This window comes from Cydia amplana, chromosome 10, assembly GCF_948474715.1.
Source record: "Cydia amplana chromosome 10, ilCydAmpl1.1, whole genome shotgun sequence".
Lineage (NCBI taxonomy): Eukaryota > Metazoa > Arthropoda > Insecta > Lepidoptera > Tortricidae > Cydia > Cydia amplana.
In genome coordinates, this window is record NC_086078.1 from 11101456 (window position 1) to 11121593 (window position 20138).

The window sequence follows — 20138 nt, forward strand, 5'->3', positions numbered from 1 at the left end:
CCAATAGCATTACCGAACTTAAGCGATTACTCGTAAAGTTCAAGCCAACCAGTAAAAACTATGACCTAATATCCGTACATGTACTTAAATATTAACATAGGTATTGGGTACCATACCCAGGAACCAATAGGGGCATATATTTTGAGAAGTGACACGTTCTGGGCTGGCTGATGAGGACGATTTCAGTTGACCAGATATGCAGCCTGCAGTTAATGTTGAAAAAGAGGAGAGACGGATAACGAAAAGGGTAAAGCGTTGGTGAAACGATAGTTGCACGTTTCTTTTACATGTAAATGGAGAGTGCACTTTATACTGGTTTTGTAAGCGACTGGAATCACATCCAAATTGAGGCGCCAGTTGCGAAACCGCTTTGTTGACGTTTTTCTAACTGCTGGACCGTTACTGACCTGAGATAAACCCTAAGATTGCGTGCATTCACATAAAATTGTTTATTGACTTAGATATTAGTCTTACATAAGCGTCTCATCTAGTTAATACATAGTACTGTGAGAATCGCATGTCTAGGACAGGCAGAGGTTAAACCGGAGGTTATGATCGGAGATGGCTTGAGTCAATTGGCAATGATTCACGACTCTACCCCAAATGAACTATCATAATATGAAAATAAATTACTCATCGAACTATCAATACTTACTCATCGAGCATACACAATAATATGCGTAGGCAATCATTTCAATTTGGTACAAAAAATCTTGAAAGGCCTGTATAACTTGAGTCGGGACAAAAAAGGCAGCACACCATATTCTGTTTTACTTGAACGACAGTTGACGGCTACCAACAAAGATTTTGTAACAGATAATACCGCCCTGGAAATAACTCGGGGGATATAATACAGAAAAAGGGAGCCAGCCTCGTAATAGAAATGGGACAAAGTCTGACGATGACGAGAATACCTAAATATAATTAACGCAGGTACCTCAAGATGTATCTTAATTATACCATTTGTACCTAAGAAGTTATACGAGATTTGTTATCTTTTTATAGTAATAGAAACAACAAAGTTTGAATCGAACTCAATTTTCTGCAAGAACAGACCCAAAAATACGCTCGCAGGTCACGCGCAGGCCCACGCCAACCACTTGAGTGTGACAATTGGATAATGCTGCCACAAATTGGGGCCCGAGCACATCCGAGCTCTTCGCTCGAGGGCTCTCGCCTAAACATGCAGTCTGCTGGCCTTCTGGTCGCCAACCCACTTGTACCACTTGTAGAACGCGTGGCCGTTTAGCATTCAACGACGACCAAAAATGAGCAAAGGTAGAGTTTGAAGTAGGTATTCGAAATAGATTTTGGTTTGTTGAGAGTTGGGAGGTTGGGACTGATTGGGAGTTGTTTACTGTATTTTGACTAGTTTGTGCAATTGGTCACCAATAGGTACCCGTAGTTTCTGAAAAGTCGACAGTAGTTTTCAGAAGGTGGAACTACGAGTAAACATTACGGGGCAATGATAGAGCTAAATGGTAAAGAGCTCAAGACCAATCCCCCTAGTCCAGATTAGGTCTAGGTTATGCTCAATGCACTTACTCGTAACTATAAGTATAAAAAGATGTTGCGGAAACGAAAGTTAAATAAATAATGCCCCATTAGAGAGTTGATGACAACAGGAAAGAGAGTTATTCTATTTTTGCTACATTACAGTCGTTGAGCGTCCAATAAATGGGCGATAAATCACAACACTTCACGTTGAGTGCAGCGCGACAATTCGCTCAGCAGAGTCTGGGAGTGGGCAGATCCTGAGGATAATGGGCTGAGGGGGTGCGGGGTGAGGGGGGTCATGAATGGGCGCAGAAGCGCGCGCGCAGCGCGGGCGCGAGCGGTGGTCGCCTAATGAGGAAATAGGAATTAGCGGGCGTTGCCGACTGCACTTATCATAAAGAACGGTCGCATAACACCGCTACTGACCTTACTTTGCTGGAAACTCGGGGTAATTTGATCATGCTCTACAGAAAACCCACATTGATGAATCTATGATGACAGTGAGACACGGCAGCGGGTCACGACACCCAGAAGTAGGTAAATTGCAACGCAACGAAGGTCGAAAGTTTAAAAATCTATGTATAGTTACAATTGATATATGTACTTACCGTATTGTTTTAATCTTCCTTATACCTTTAATTCTCATAAATAATATTTTATTTCGTAAGTTAACATCTAGGGTAGTATATCCAGGCAAGAAGAATTTCTTATAGGCCACAGGCAATAACTAGCAGGAAATGCCTAGTAGCCCACGTTCTAGGAATTGTTTGAGCTGTTTGTTTGGGTGCTCCGCGTCTATGGTATGTAGCCGTCTGGATCCTAATTGACTCTAGGATTATTAAGGAAGATAAAATAGGTAGGCTTATTGCGAAGGTTACGCAATTAAAGACAGCCCGAAAATAGCTTACCGACCAAGACGGAACAAAGGCGTTACTAGGCGGGCACACGTATAGAGGTATAGCATTTTAAAATGTTATAGGGGGTTCAAAAGATTTTCGGAAGATAATCCTTCATAAGCTGTTCTTACTAGAAGATTTACGGAATCAGAATTTAAAATAAACTGCCACTGAATTTTGGAAAGGAGTCGAGAAAAAACTCACGAAGAAGACGATTGAAACGAGCCTGACACGTAAATAGATTGCGTTATTTTATCACAGAGTTCACATTCCAGTGGCCACCTCCAGTCTTTCTATCATCAGATCAGCTTGGTAGTACCATAATAAAAGGTCACCGGAGTTATTGTAAGTAGCTAAGCAAAATTTCAGTTCATTGGAAAAGTAGGATTGTAGGGGGTCAAATTAACTTGCAAGATTTGATTACAGGGAAACACGTTACCAAGACTGATAAAGGTAGATAAAACATATGTTATATGTCATACCCTCGTTAATATGATAATGCTAACATTACAGTCCCCTAAGACAGTTGAGTCACGGCAATTGGTAGTAGGTACTGTGTCAAAGGATCTGTCTGAGACTGCAAGTAATCTAGGCGCGAACTAAAAATAAACGTATAATCAGCGTTGATTAGCTAATAGAAATGGAAGGGGCATTTCGTCTGCATGTCTCGCTGCAGCTAATTGTCGCATACGCACATTACACGCTTCATTGGTGAAAGTTCTCGTGAGAAAAGCGATGACGAAATTATGACAGACAAGTCGGACAACTGAATAACATGTTTTAATGGGTATATTAGTTATCTAGTAGGCTTTCTGAGGAAAGATTGCCTTTGAAAATATGAAAAGTAGGTATGCAAAAGAAAATACTCGACGTTGTGTCGAATTAGTGTTGTCAGACTGAAAAGTGAAAGTCTTTTAAGTTTCATAAATTACGTCCTTACGTGGTTTACCACTCCTTGTTAGTAGAGTCTAAATACAAATTTAAAATGTCTAATTTATTTAGTGGTCACAAAGTTCAGTTAGATCATTAATATTCTGAATATTCATGCATGCACCTGACGCCAGTCAATGTCCGTCCTCGTTTTAGTTCCACCACGATACCATAGAAATCATTGTTTTGATGGTTTTGCTCTACTGGCTCTTTGAATATTTTATTTAAATAGGCACTGACTGCAAGCTCGACGAGTTTCCCACGTTAACATTTAATGATTGAAATAATCACACTGGTGTACTTAAATATTCATGTTATGGCATTCAATTAAGGCCCAAGAAATTCCAGCGGTGAATATGCTTGTACCGACAATGGCCCGGTGGACGCCGAATTCAAAACGAAAAGCAAGTATACATATTATGACAATTTTGCAAGCTTGCTAACTCCCTTATAAGTTGTGTGTGAGGAACGGACATGAGGGACAACAGGCTTTGTAGTTTTCAATACAAAACTTTTCCTGCAATTTTCTTTACTTTTTCGTCTCTCAGATTGGATAGAGTGGCGAGTGGCTGTTTCTACATGTCAATCCCATGGTGGCTGATGGTTGTCGCGTATCGTGGTATATTATGGTGACAATTTTTCTTCTTGCTTTTCGTAGTTCATTAGTATTTCAGTCGCAAATTAAACTTCCCCATAAATCACTATTATGCAAAAATTACAGATTGCATGCGACATATCCACCCCGCGGTTGCCTTTTCCGCTGCACAATTAAACGTCAATTTCACACATAAATTTCACAGGTTAACCTTCGGCCGGGCATTACTTCCTATGGTGATTGTTCGCTTCCGAACAAGGCATCGGAGCGTGAGTGGATATGGATTGAATTCCAATAGAACCGTCCGGTGATGTCGCGTTCTGACACAGTGAATTTTACGCATGATAAAATTGTATGCCTCGGTTGGTCAAATTTGGGACGGTTTTGATTTTAAAATGGGGGAAACTTCATAGATGAAATCTGTGGCAGGCAACGACGTTGGCAAATATTAACGCATGTTGTACAAAATTCACATTTATTTATACCAATGGTGGATTTAATATTAATTGCATCTTTAACCGCTAATAATAATGACCACGGCCGATTCGGCCACGGCGACTGCTTCAACTCCGTTGCAGTCTCTGGTGTGCTAGCAAGTGGCTAGCCACTAGGTCAAACAGAATCACGTAATGATGGTACTGTATTATAATCTGTATTAATTCATAAAATTGACCTGAGTGAGTGATTCATGAAACCAACCTCTGTACGAGTGGGACGAACGAAGATCCATACAAAATCAAGATGTACATAGATGTGTTGGTAAAACGAAAAATGCGTTATTATTATACATCTAAACATGAAGGGAAAATATATTCCATTTCTTTTTCGATTTATACCACTTAAGCGGACTCTTAAAGCTAACAAGCAGCAACCCTAACATCCTGGGCGCAGCAAGAACCAGGAGAACTACAACAGAGTTGAACTCTAAAATAGATCCGAGGGGGAGCAACTAGCAGCTTCCTTCCTGCGCGCGCATCCGGCGCGGCGGTGGCTCTCACGCGCCCCTCGCACCATGGCGTCCATGGCCTATGGCATGGTCAATGACCATTACATTTCACGTCAATTACCGTTACTATTTTCAGGAAGGCCTAACAGCTCTAATTTTAAAACACCGCTTTGCTTTACTGAATAGATACATCCAAATTTTAACATAATAATCATAAAACTTAGAAAGTTTTAATTAAGTATTACTATTTTTTTTTCTCTAACAATACCTACATTGCCTATACTACAATTACTATACATATTCTATGTAAGTAGGCATTCAAAGCGTACTGGAGCTGGAGCTTTTAATTGCCGTTGCAAATTTAACCAGAATTCATGACTACAAAATGAACAATGCACAGTATGAGGGCCGCTTAATTGAGAACCCTTGGTTTATTTCAAGTACGAGTAGTATTAATAGTTATAATACGAAGATTACATTAGACATTCCAGTTTTCAGAGAAATTTGACACGAGTATTACTGTTTTTGTTGAAACCCGGCGGCTTTTGTAATCGGATATTTTTAAGAAATTGCAACTATTCAGTAGTTTACCGCCCACTGCCGAACATTGACTTAGCCTTTTTTTAAGAAGGTAAATGCCACTCGTCTTGATTATGAGCTAATGTGACTGAAATGACCCGCATACTTCCAAATGTCAATCACGAGCAACGAAAACTAGTCAGTACTTTGATGTGAAATTAAAAGTACCACATTTGTTTTACGTTGAGACTAAGAAAGAGGATATTTATAATTGTTTTATTCCAAGAACATATGAAGTGTTTAGAGTAGAGCATATCATGATCCTAATAATCCATGGTTTTGATATCAAAGCGGTGAAATTCTGAGAAAGTATTAACATGTTAAGTCTTAACGACGTGCTACAGAACCTCTTAAGCCGCGCCAGCGGCAAAGACCAAATAATTATTGAGATTGTTAACCCACACTACACTAGATTAACTTATGAATCTAATATGTACCTAATGTATTATTCTCTAAATATAAAGACTGCTGTAAACGGCATCACTTTTTAGCAAGGTCTGAGTCTCAATCGCTATCCTATAGGTAGGTATTTTGTGCTGAGCTTAAACCTCCGTTCATGGCAAAGTAAAAAACACCTACTTAGTAAAACTTTCTTAGGAACTTGATTAAACTTGCTAGAAAAATGTATAATAACGAAATAACGAGCAACAGAGCACCAACAGTTGCATTCTTTATTTTTACTCCCCTCTGGCGATCAGTAAAGTAAACTAAACACTCATCAGGTTGTTACCGATGTCTGAAGGAGTGCACTGTGTGTGCATTTTGTTTCTCTCACGTTCACCTACGCCGCGCCGGCGTGCCGAGTGACGTTACCAATGCAAACGATGGCAGGTTCTTCAACTACCTGATCGTACGTTTAGTTTTAGTTAAGCGCTGTGTCCCACGATCCCACGAAATATATGTATCAGACATATTTTGTGTAGAACTTGTAGATATTTGAAGCCATATTTTTTTCCACGTTCGAATAAACTTCTTGTTAAATTGTGCGTTAGGGTTCGTGCCGAAGGAGCCTATTTTTTAGCATATTTGTTCGTCTAAACTAAAAGGTAATACCTTACCAACGCAATTAAATGTGTATACCTAATGCTGGTAAGACATAGTGATACTAAGTAATTAATTGTAAAGCTAATTTGGTTTCCTCCGATAGCGGTGCCGTCATATAGCGGCCGTCTCCATACAAATACTACGACATCCATATTTAGCCGTATTATTTAGTATGGAGACGACCGCTATATGACGGCACCGCTATCCTAGGAAAACCGATCTTAACACCTATGTACCTATGTTTAACAAATAAAAAAATATTGATTGATTAAATAAAATTGATTAAAAAATTTTCTTTCCGATTCTTTTTCGGTTTCGAAATATTCCACCTTATACCTACTTAATGTACCTATATTAAGCGTATAGTTTGTTAAAGTGAGTGTGGTAGGTTCCTATTTGTATTTAAACTACATAATTTACAAATTTCATTAACCTAATATAAGTCTTATTCGTAAGGGGCTTAATTAACGCTTTTAAGAGTTTTAAGTAAACATTTCCCAGTTATCGATCAAAATTATGACTTATGAGACGGCAAACAAAAATAACGGCATAATGTTGACCATTACAAAGCCGTAAGCAATAATAAAATATGAAATTGGAAACAAGTCAATTGACTCGAATGAATGCGGAGGGGTGCGTATGCGCACAGTATTCCCATTGCGGACCGAGCAAGAAAAATGAATAATTAGACCTACAATGTTATGCTGGTCAAGAAGCACAGTATGACATTGTCTTAATTTTATTTTACTCTAAACTAAATGCAAAAAATAAAGTTTCCGGGGAAAGATTATCACCAAAGTAAGTTATTTTGAAATATAAAGTTTTTTTTTTCAGTTATAGTTCGACGGATAACGCACCATAAAGTAATCACATCTCGTTTTTTATTTAACACAATAGTAATTTACAGAATGCTAAATATTCCATCTAAGCAAACTTTTTACCGGCGTGGTAAGTGGTATAAAAAATAATAGTAATCATTGTTTTCGGAGTACAATCAAAATGATAATGATTAATGAATAATGTTAGGTAGGTATCCTGTTATACTGATTTACCGAAACAATCGTCCTCCCTAAGCTCGGTAAGCGGTTGGAACAACACCCTGCGTCTCGCCCTGAGGTCTCGCCACTCGAAACTTTTTTTGCGTAGGGGCGTAAATTGGATGCGGCTGATAATTTCGACATTAACCAGTATCAGTAGCCGCCTCGCCTGTCAGGGCTTGGCGGGTTCAGCCCGTTTTATGTCAGTTTTTGTGCACTCCAATGATGGATAGGATAACAGAGTAGTTAAAATGAATGAATTGTTTGTATTACCGATTTGGAGTAGGTACTTACTTCCCGTAGGTTATTCAGAATGAAATCACTTTTTCTGACTTGAATTTCTTTTTTCACATTGATATCAATTTCAACAAAATGTTAGAAACCAGTATTAACTATACAGACCTTATATTATAATACATACCGTGTCAACTGTCAATAGTTCTCTAAGTTCTCTTCGATTGTCCGTAATAGACTCCGTAGAGCCAGTTTTATGTTGACATATTCCCTTGGCTTAGGAAGTTCACGGCAGGGTGTGGATAAACAAGAGCCATTTGAGTTCTGTTTACTTTGGTATTTTAAGTGAAAAATCGTAATATATTTTCAAAAAAATGTTTTTGGAAGATCTGTTCGCAAACAAAAGTCTTCACCAAACTTTATTCTTCGTAGACAAGATTTATCTCTGGTAGTTAAGACCAAATTCATAATTATTTACTTTATCCAAATCGTTTAATAGGTACTTCAAAAACCTACGCCTCGTTTTTTGTGGTTAGGTATATAAAAAGTCTACGCCTACGGTTTATAATGGTAATTTCCGCATTGTGACTATGATATAAATAGATATGGTTGGACTTAATCTCAGTCTGACACGAGCAGCACGAATGTTGCTCCAGGGCCCATATTCAGAAAACAAATTGTAATATTATTTACCAATTTAATATGAATTTAATACTAGGCGTGTCGGTCTCACATATCTAGGATACGCTCTAGCGCTCTACAGCAAGCGAGCAGAGTTAATCAATTATGTGTTGATATAATTTTTAAACCTTAATTACACATTTCAGAATAAGGCCCCAGTATCATCAACGTTCGTATGTCAAATGCGTATAATATTATCGATTGGTACAGATCCACGCATTAAAAACACTATATCGCATTAAAAGGCCATAGGTCCTCGATACGGTAAATATCAGCTATTAGATAAATTTTAAAGTAATTATTTTTGTACGGCAACATATATTCCACCCAGCACGTTGCCACTTAATGTGGAAACGAGAATAACACCCGATAAGCTGTATTTTTTGTAATTGATTTGTGTTATACCTATTCGTAAGTCAAAATAGTAACTCGTTCGAGACTCGAGAGACAAGGTGGTCTTTGACTGGTATTGATTTGGTAACCGAAAATGTTTGAGCATCAGCATCAGAAAAACACAACAATTCAATAGCATTACGATTACACGAAATAGCTTGCCGGGACAGTTTCCGTTTACCATTAAAATATGTAGTTTGCCCAATAGTAAAATGGTCTCAGAAAATATATAAAATTCTGCTGTAAATTCGGCTTATCGAAGTTAGGAATGTTTTACGATCGATTGCGTAACTTACGATGATACTGTGTCTTGTACAACAATAACAAAGTTGTAACAACTAGCGTAAATAATAAAAACGTGCTCAGTTTTCTCATGTAAATAGATACATATCTACGCAGTGCTTTTTACATAAATTAATTATTAAGTATAAAGAATTATACCACACCCACAAAATGCAGCATATAGTTCAACTGAATTAGTCAACTCAGTTATGGTTTTTATTAAGTTATTAATTTATTTTCTTAAGCGCTAAGCGCAATGGACCTTTCAACCCGTGATCTAGATACTAGATTTCATTGGCAAGACATTAGTGATGGTGGAAAACACCATATAAATAAAAAACATGTTTATTTATTACCTGCTGGACGCTGCATTCGGCACCACAGTTGACGTCGAAGCGGCCATCTCCAGTACGGTTCTGAAACAAAGCCATAACATATGTAAATGTATGTAGATAGCGTAGCAAATAAAAAAACGTTCTAAACGTTAATCTGAGCCGCATACCCAGATCTTTTAGAAATTGTTAATTTGTTAGCCCGGGACGGGTTTTAGTTTGTATTTATATTTAAGTTTCTACAATAAATGTTATTTGTTAGGGAAAACCCAATCCTATTTATATTATACATACCATACCTATGCAAGATCAGCCACGGCGATACAAATCGAGATTTAAAATTAACCTCTTAACAATAGGTTATTTTTAAATCGTCAATAAAGCCACAGTATAATAAAGAGTACTAGCATAATAAAGCCGCGTATACGTCGTTTAAACACTTGGCTTTTACCTCTATAGGTATTTAGTTACCCTGCAGATACAGACGTCATCAGATATATCGAAGCGGTGAAGGTGTTCACAAATATCTGAACGAAGCCTCTAGATCAAAGCATTCAGCACCTTGGCAGCTCCGAAAAATCTGATTGCGACTGTACTATACCCGTACTACGAGTCACTGAAAGTGTCAACACTGCCATACTCGTATAGTACAGGAACGTCTACGTAACTTACTTATTAGTGCGAGCGAGATGTATAGGCAGTAAATTACGAAGACGTTAGCGTATATGTCAGTGCTGATACTGTTAGTGACTCGTGGTACGGGTACTAAACTAAAGGTTTCGCAATCGCAAAGTCCATAGCTAATTAATTTATTAACCGTCTTCCTTAGCCCCAACGGATACTAAGTTCCTCAAAACATCGGCATACGCCTATGCACGCGACATTTTTTAATTAAGGTCCATATTTTTTTAGATATTGTCCACCGGAGATACAGTAGCGATTCCTTCCGGCCGCGCGTGCGCAGCGGACCGTGATGTACCTGTGTGCCTGCCCTAATTGATGCGTTTCTGACGGTTACAGGTCAAATTACTTTTAGTTATATAATTCAAAATAGGTACGTTTGATTTGGATTGTAATTAGGAAACATTTGAAAAAAAAAAACCATTGTCTGTCCGTAGGGTCCTTGTTTACGTTGTTAATAAAAAAAAAACGTATAACAGTGTTATTTGTTGAATTCAAACCTATCTGATATACTAAGCTGCAACTAAATCAGTCAATCCGTTCAGGAGATATTCGGAAACAATTATTCGATTGAACAAACAAACAAACGACCTCACATTCTAAATGCATACCTAATATAAGTACCTACCTAACATTATATTATACCGTCTCTGTTCCGTCGGGGGTAAAATAAAAACACCGCAAGCATCAGGGTGCCAGCTCAAGCTAAAAGAAAATGCTTGTCTACGTCTAACACAAGTAACACAAAGGTTCGCGTGCTTCAAATCACATCACAACTATCAACTATTTATCTTTTTATAATCTGGGGGCACGGCTGTGCTCCCGCCAAGACGAGACAAAGGGCAAAAGGCAGTGCATATCTTTTCTCGGCACGTTTCGTCGTATTTTCGAACCCTCGTAGTTTCGGCTTACATACCTATATCAGGTGTTGTAGATTATCTTACATATTATCATATGTGGGTAGCTGAAATAAATCAGTGTTTGACCAAGCATCTTGTCTTTCACTACATGGTGACAGCGGTGGGATAATGGGAACTTTTTAAAATTTCTGCTTACAATGATCACAAGCCGATGTTATATTAAAATCACATCAAACGTCCTGAATGGCTAATAGAACTTAGAACTTAAAAGTCGCGCTATATGCATGGAGTCGCGCGCGAGAGTGCAACTCGTGCTATAGCAGGTCAGACGGTCTAGTCTAGCATGATTTGCGTTCTCGCGCGCGTCTTCATACATCAAGCGCGACTTCAAGTATGCACTCGCGCGCGAAAACGCAACTTATGCTAGACCGCCAGGTGGACTCCGCCCTGGACACAATCAGACTGTGATTTAGAGAGGAGCCACGGTCGTAAACATCGAAATTCGAAGATAGTATTTCGCCATCTCTAGTTTTTTACTCATGCTTTGAAGTGACAGATATGGAGATACATGGATATCGATTTAATTTTCGTATCATTTACCTTCCCTCGACCATCGGTAAGCCCGTCGGTTCCCTGCGAAACAACCAGCGTGAGACCGGAACCCGTTCGGCAGCACCTCGCGGGCTTCTCGCCGAAACTGCGGTTTTGACGTACGAGATTTGTTGGCCTGTCCCATAACGTTCACTGGGATATTGGATTCGCTATTCATAGCCTGGGAATAATTTGCTTTGTTTTTCTAAGCTTCATTTTGTTTCGTCCTGTCGGACAATATTTTAATTATTTTGTGACCCACCATCGCTTTACCATCCGGTGGGCTTTTGCACCTGCTGCACCACCAACGACAATTAAAGGTAGGCAGCACATTAATTACCGAAGCGCTTATCATAAGAGATACTTACCTCGTAGCACGTCTACGAGACTACGAAGTACACGAATAGATACGAATCTTCACACAATCTCAAAAAGGTCTGATTCCGAGGGCAAAAGCAAGAGTGGTATATTAAAACATTCAGTGAACCATCTCTTCTCTAAAGGATCAAGGACAATCCCGTCTGGAAGTAAACAAAAGATAGAGCGGCAACGCTATATTTAGCGAGAATGCGTTGATTATACAGCGGTCCGCTAATTGTCACAATTAGTTGTGCATTGAACCTGCGCTAGCGTCGGCGAACTGACAGACGCGGTTTAGACAAATTTATATGACAAATAGGATTAGACTGCAATCGAAGAAGAATTCTTGCGCGTTCACTTGCACTAACATATAGGTGGTCCGTATGTTTTGCAGTTAATGTTAACGAATTCAAATTCGACGATTTCAGTTTGAAGTGTGGGCGATGGTATATAACGCATAAAACACGCACACTCATTAGTAGCAAGAAAAATAAAAGTATACAATTATATACATTAAAATAGAAATTAAATAGAAACGAATATGAACAGTTGCTTGATCGCTGTTTTGTAAAGCTTTTTAGCAAAGTTATTTGTATGGTCGAAAAAATCGAAAATTTCCTTCGGACAGTTCTGAATCAGCGTGCTGACAGTTGTTGACGTGCACATCCCTGTTAGGTTGGTAAAGTCCGTCTATTTTAACCGTATCAACGGCCCCGATGAAAATGATTATGATCAATGTTCAAACAAAACATAGTTCAATTATTGTGGACCAGCCATTTGCAAATTGGGTGTTGCATCATCACTATATGAACGATCAATAAGATCATCCCCTATTATAATGTATATAAGTATGTATTTATTTATCTAGGTATGTACATAAATCGTCGCCTAGGACCCCTAGTACAAGCTTAATTGCTTAATTTGGGGCTAGGTCGATCTGTGTAAGTTTGTCCCCAAATATTTATTTATTTATTAAACAATAGGTACCGAATTATAGCTCGTATTTATGTATGTATGTATGTATGTCACTTTATTGCACATAAACAGGTTTACATAAAACGGACAAAAACAAAACAAAAATAAGAATGTTATGTACAAAGGCGAACTTATCCCTAAAAGGGATCTCTTCCAGCTAACCTTTGAGAAAATGCGAAAGGATCAAACACTAACAGGTGAAAGACAATTTAATATGGACAAATAGCAATATAAGAATTTTGGATACACATAAAGGAAGACGAGAGCAATAAATAAAGAGAAAACCAGTACTACCTACTCATAAATACGCATAAACTATAAACATACTTATACATATATAACCTATATACACATATACATATACGTATACATAAACATACCGCTGTTTACTAACTACATAAACATATAATCTATATATCTCGTCATTCAGTCAGTACCACAGCTTTTTAAAACTCCTTCAACAGATCCAAAGCGAAGATCTAAACTAAAAGAATGTAGCCGGTTTAACGTTTTATACTTTTATCCTTGAACAAATTGTTAAGTAGGTTAGTGGTCAACTCGCGGGCCTATTATCAATTTTGGTGGCCATACCGGGCCAACTGGCAAGTGCGGCACCGGCTTCTTGAATACCGTTAGCCTTTTTGTCTCATTCAAGATTGTTCATGCTATAATCTACTTCGTCACATCTACATATATAAACATGATATAATTAGTAAACTAAGCTAGGTTTATTTTAGACATATCAGTGTTGTTTTGAAAAAAGCCTGTGTCCCCGAAAGATTTTGACCCATAAAAATAATTCAACTTTTGTTTACATTGATAAAATACGCAAGACAGATTTAAAATACAATATATACCTAAGTACCTTACCTACCTATAGAACAAATATATATGTTATTATGGTAAATGTATATAGCAAAGCGCGCATGTATATTGAATATGTATATAAACCCCGGCTCGTACCAATGAGTTTTTCGGAACTTATGTACGAAATATTATTTGATATTTGCCAGTCGCTTTTCGGTGAAGGAAAACATAGTGAGGAAACCGGACTAATCCCAATAAGGGCCTAGTTTATCCTCTGGGTTGGAAGGTCAGATGGCAGTCGCTTTCGTAAAAACTAGTGCCCACGCCAATTCCTGGGATTAGTTGCCAAGCGGACCCCAGGCTCCCAAGAGTCCCATGAGCCGTGGCAAAATGCCGGGACAAGGCGAGGAAGATGGTAAATGTAGGTATATAGCAATTGTGGTAAATAAATGTAGTTAGCTTGTTTGCGACTTGCAGACAAAAGTTCCGCATTCATCTTTTTTGCAAGTAGTATATTGCACGTTTTCTACTGAATGTACGTAAACAGTATATATTTGTAATAATTAAATAATTATCATAAGTACCTACAGAATACATTAGCTACATAGTCAGGGTGTATTAATTGATGTTTACATAACGCAAACGGGAACTGGTATATTTTCGCAAAACAAACCTGGAAAGGACATTTCTCATTGCACCGATCCACAGCTTCCGCTCCAAATTTCTCGACGATGGCAGTGTAATCGCAGCCAATTGGCTGAGCGGACAAAGCCAATCCGAGCAGCGCGACCACTAGCCATTTGTGCCAATTCAGTGGCGCACTCATTGTGGACACCATCACTCGGCATATCCTCACAATCACATCACAACATAGTCCCAAACGTCAATCATAAACACTATTCCTTTTTTGGGATCAATAGTGCAAGCGACGAAGTTGGTCCTTCGATCGGCTCGGCGGCATATCGCGCATTTGAAAGGAACGGTTAGCGTAGGCGGGTGCGCGCGCGCCGCGAAAGCTACTTGCGGACTGAAGCCGCGCGCTACGAAGCTACGGTTACGACTATTCTGTTGTTACGGTTGGACGCTAGGACGCTACTATTATGCTACCTGCCGGCTTTATTATGCTACAATTATGTTGCTGTATTTGTTTACATTGATGAATTATAATATGTTAATATATGGATTTGAGAGCATTATATTTTTTTATTGTACGCATACAATAAAACTAGAGTATGTTGGCTAACAAAAGTTGTTGCGGAAACTGAAACCTTAACCTTTTTAAATAATACAATACAATGCACCAAACTAACAATACCTAACACCCAACACATAAGTAATCTGTACCTACATAATTAACGATTAATATCTGGGAGACCGAGCTCTGCTCGGAAAACATATAAAAACTAATAAATGCGCGTTTTCCCATAGATAAGACCGAAGCTAGAGCGATTTTTCGCCCCCGAAAACCTCTCCATATAGAAAATTTCATCGAACTCGTTAGAGCCGTTTCCGAGATCCACGAAATATATAAAAATATAATAATAATCGGCAAGGTGTTAAATTTTAAATCCTCACACCTTAATAGAACCAAATGGTCGCGCACTGTGCGGTTTAAGAGGAATTTCCTCCCGTGGACGCTTCGGCTATAATAGTTCTTACAGTACCTATACATGGGGACCATGGGGTTCTTTAAAACAGTATGGGGTTGTTCAAAAAAGGAGTGTACAGATTTTTAATGGGTCGGCAGCGTGCATGTAACCCTCTGGAGTTGAAGGGGTCAAGCTACGGTGACTTACTTACCACCAGGCGGACCGAATGCTATTTTGCCACCGACGTGGTATTAAAAAACGTGTGCAAATGCAATATGCGGCTGGGTGTACGGTACACCTCTTTGTAAATGTAAGTACACCGTGTAGGTACCTACTTACAAAAAGGACTTGCGTTTACCATACGTTATGATTATTATGATGGTTTATTTGCTAAAATATCGTGTCCTTTGCCAGTCAAATGAGTCAGATTTAGTTTAAACTAAACTGGGTTTCTCTCTAGCCAGATATATGGAATTGAACCTTAAGTTTACTGAAACAAAAGTATGTGTAGGTATGTGTAGGTATGTGTAATCCCGTACGGTCATTTATGTTCCCAGTACAGTTAGTACCACGATGAACTCAGCGGTTAGAATTATTTGTGGCGTGGGCTCAAATAGAAATAGCGCGGTAAATCACGCCAATGTACTTAATAACAGTAATAACTGATTTACGCCTTATATAGGAACTGTTTTCGACTTGTGACATAATATTACATGACCAAAATATTGCAATGTTGCCACAAAGAAACAAAAAAACATTTACTTGCACAATAAACTTGAGCTGTAGGTAAAACCAACCATCAAAATGAATTATGATATAACAATAGCAATGTCACGACCTCTTGGTAAAACATGTCGAATTGGCCACCACTGCCACCAGTATACATGATGCTAAAAAAAGGACTAGGTGTACGTGGTTCATACGAAACATTTTTAATAATACGTATTTTAGGCATTGTAACGAATTTATATTATCTGTATGAAACAATCGTTTAATCTTGAAAAATTAGTCAAAAAATAATGGCCGTTAAAATAAGCGTGGTAAATGAAGACTCGTATTTTTTCAAGTACCTAGGTGTTTCCATCTCACTCTCACATTTAACTGCCTCCCGTTTTGCAGGCCTACAGGCCTCATCAAGTCAGGAGAGTACTGAGTTACTGAGTAGGTCTGAGGTGTGATTACACTCCGACCGGTTGGTGGGAATCTTACGAAAATTAGGCAATCTTCACATATTGCGGATATGCGGATCCGCGCGCCGCTCCAGTGCCTGAGCGAGACTTCACAATCCATGCAATACATGCATAGCGCTGTCTCGCACACTCACCGGAGCGGCGTGCGGATCCGTGTGTTTACCGCGTTACATGTGTGATATCTAATACGACATGGTCCGCGGAATGTCGTTAAAGCGTGGGATGACCTACGATTGGATAGACCACGGTTAGTTTAATTGAACGAGCGCGCCGGCCTTGTTGATGCTTTGATATACGGCGTTATAAAGTTTCAAATTAGGTTCATTGGGGTTAACGAGCAAGCTGAGAAAGTGAAGTATTATGTTTTTATTAAGTCAAGGATTTCCCAAAGGACTTACATTTTGTAAGGCAAGTCGAAAGCACAGAATAAATAATAATTACCGTACAGAAAGGACACTTCCTACAAAACCGAATTTTGACAGCTATTCAAGGACGAATCGTGCTGTCCCTTTCTTATGTATGGCTATCCCTTTCAGCTATTTAGGGCAAAATTCAAGTCTTTATCTTAACTGTGGTTGTGCACTCAAACCCGTGGCAACCCTAATAATTGCCTGAAAGGAGGAGTGTCTCCCCACTGTCGAAATAACCACTATGTGTGAGAGCTAAGCAGAAGAAAAGCGTTAAAATACGTCTATATCGCGCATTTCACATCTCCTGACCGAAGTCACAAGCGTTCATCTAGTTATCTAGTACCTGCCTAATGGGGACCGCATGCCACAAGCCTAGGCATATAAAAAGTAAGCGAGTAAAGATTTAGTTTGATATTGGTTGTATTTTTTTTTTGTATAAGTAAATGAACATTATTTATATATTAAAAAACCGGAAACTTGATCCATATAGCCCTAAAGCAAGAACAAGTTTTATGACTTTTATGCAATCCGGTTTGAAGGACCAATTTTTTATAGAGGATCACAAATATTAGTATGACCCTTTTAAAAATGTTATATTTTTTTAAATATAGTTGTTTTTAAACTCACCTCGGACAGAACTAATCCCTGGTTTTTCGTATTTATCTAGCGAGCAGCGTCAGCAACAAGAAATCAGTCGGCTAACGGCTCAAACGCCTGTTGAAAAGTGCTGCGCAAAATTTTCTTCTTGCGCAATATGTATTGGATCCTGCGAAAGAAATTATAATGTGTGTTACAGTTTTCGTACAGTAAGTTAGTAAAGCCATGGATATCCAGTTGAAACCGTATGCTGCATAGTGCATACGAGTACATCGTCACGATTTTTAGAAACCATGCGCGTGGGAAGATCACCATGTGGACCAAATCGGAACTTGAAATTGTCCAGTCAAACTTTTAAACCGGCCTTGCTTGTATTTATTTGTAACTTTCGAAGTGACATGTCGAACTGGCGATCTGAAAACACAACATACGTACAAATCAGTTGATTGATGTCAGTGTTGGCCGTAATGTGTAATTCTAATTAACAATTAATCATTTCCATTAACCATTAAATCCGCAATTAGTCAATTGCATTACGCATCAATTTAAATTAAGTTAATTAGAATTGAATTTTGAGGCGTTTAATTACATTGATTGTCAATCTAAATTAACGTTTAATGCAATTAAATCAATTTTTTCATAAACTAATAATTAATGTTACTATTGCTTAGAAACTTGGAGCTAGGTATTAAAATTAAAAATAAGCATATGAATACAAGCTTCAGTGAATTATCAGGTCGTGATATTTTAAAATGAGACAACAAAATGACCCTGAAACCTGGCAGTAGGTACCTACTGGAACTCAGGTTTGGTGCAACATAGACACACGCCGTTTAGGCTATTCGACTCGTCACAATGAGCACTTGGGAGAGCAGTACCCAAGATGGAGCTGATGCTGAACCTTGGCTGTACCTAGTGGAACTCAGGTTTGGTGCAACATAGACACACGCCGTTTTGGTCATCCGACTCGTCTTGATGAGCACTTGGGAGAGCAGTACCCAAGATAGAGCTGATGCTGAACCCTGGCAGTACCTAATGGAACTCAGGTTTGGTGCAAAATAGACAAACCCCGTTTTAGTCATCCGACTCGTCTTGATGAGCACTTGGGAGAGCAGTACCCAAGATAGAGCTGATGCTGAACCCTGGCAGTACCTAATGGAACTCAGGTTTGGTGCAACATAGACAAACGCCGTTTTAGTCATCCGACTCGTCTTGATGAGCACTTGGGAGAGCAGTACCCAAGATAGAGCTGATGCTGAACCCTGGCAGTACCTAATGGAACTCAGGTTTGGTGCAACATAGACAAACGCCGGTTTGGTCATCCGACTCGTCTTGATGAGCACTTGGGAGAGCAGTACCCAAGATAGAGCTGATGCTGAACCCTGGCCGTACCTAATGGAACTCAGGTTTGGTGCAACATAGACAAACGCCGTTTTGGTCATCCGACTCGTCTTGATGAGCACTTGGGAGATCAGTACCCAAGATAGAGCTGATGCTGAACCCTGGCAGTACCTAGTGGAACTCAGGTTTGGTGCAACATAGACACACGCCGTTTTGGTCATCCGACTCGTCTTGATGAGCACTTGGGAGAGCAGTACCCAAGATTGAGCTGATGCTGAACCCTGGCAGTACCTAATGGAACTCAGGTTTGGTGCAACATAGACAAACGCCGTTTTGGTCATCCGACTCGTCTTGATGAGCACTTGGGAGAGCAGTGCCCAAGATAGAGCTGATGCTAAACCCTGGCAGTACCTAATGGAACTCAGGTCTGGTGCAACATAGACAAACGCCGTTTTGGTCATCCGACTCGTCTTGATGAGCACTTGGGAGAGCAGTACCCAAGATAGAGCTGATGCTGAACCCTGGCAGTACCTAGTGGAACTCAGGTTTGATGCAACATAGACACACGCCGTATTGGTCATCTTACTCGTCTTGATGAGCACTTGGGAGAGCAGTACCCAAGATAGAGCTGATGCTGAACCCTGGCAGTACCTAATGGAACTCAGGTTTGGTGCAACATAGACAAACGCCGTTTTGGTCATCCGACTCATCTTGATGAGCACTTGGGAGAGCAGTACCCAAGATAGAGCTGATGCTGAACCCTAGCAGTACCTAGTGGAACTCAGGTTTGGTGCAACATAGACACACGCCGTTTTGGTCATCCGACTCGTCTTGATGAGCACTTGGGAGAGCAGTACCCAAGATTGAGCTGATGCTGAACCCTGGCAGTACCTAATGGAACTCAGGTTTGGTGCAACATAGACAAACGCCGTTTTGGTCATCCGACTCGTCTTGATGAGCACTTGGGAGAGCAGTGCCCAAGATAGAGCTGATGCTAAACCCTGGCAGTACCTAATGGAACTCAGGTCTGGTGCAACATAGACAAACGCCGTTTTGGTCATCCGACTCGTCTTGATGAGCACTTGGGAGAGCAGTACCCAAGATAGAGCTGATGCTGAACCCTGGCAGTACCTAGTGGAACTCAGGTTTGATGCAACATAGACACACGCCGTATTGGTCATCCTACTCGTCTTGATGAGCACTTGGGAGAGCAGTACCTAAGATAGAGCTGATGCTGAACCCTGGCAGTACCTAATAGAACTCAGGTTTGGTGCAACATAGACAAACGCCG

At 39.5% G+C, this 20138-nt stretch overlaps 1 protein-coding gene across 1 annotated transcript in view; it reads right to left on the reverse strand.

Annotated features, from left to right (window-relative positions):
* LOC134651824 (proto-oncogene tyrosine-protein kinase ROS) overlaps positions 1–14599 on the reverse strand; it is a 56103-nt gene extending 41504 nt beyond the window's left edge. Inside the window, exons 1-2 of the mRNA XM_063506937.1 lie at positions 14394–14599; positions 9471–9530 (exon numbers count right to left, since the gene is read on the reverse strand). Coding sequence (XP_063363007.1) covers positions 9471–9530; positions 14394–14558 — 225 coding nt within the window. The 5' untranslated portion in view covers positions 14559–14599. The remainder of the gene's footprint in view (positions 1–9470; positions 9531–14393) is intronic.
* Positions 14600–20138: the final 5539 nt, after the last annotated feature.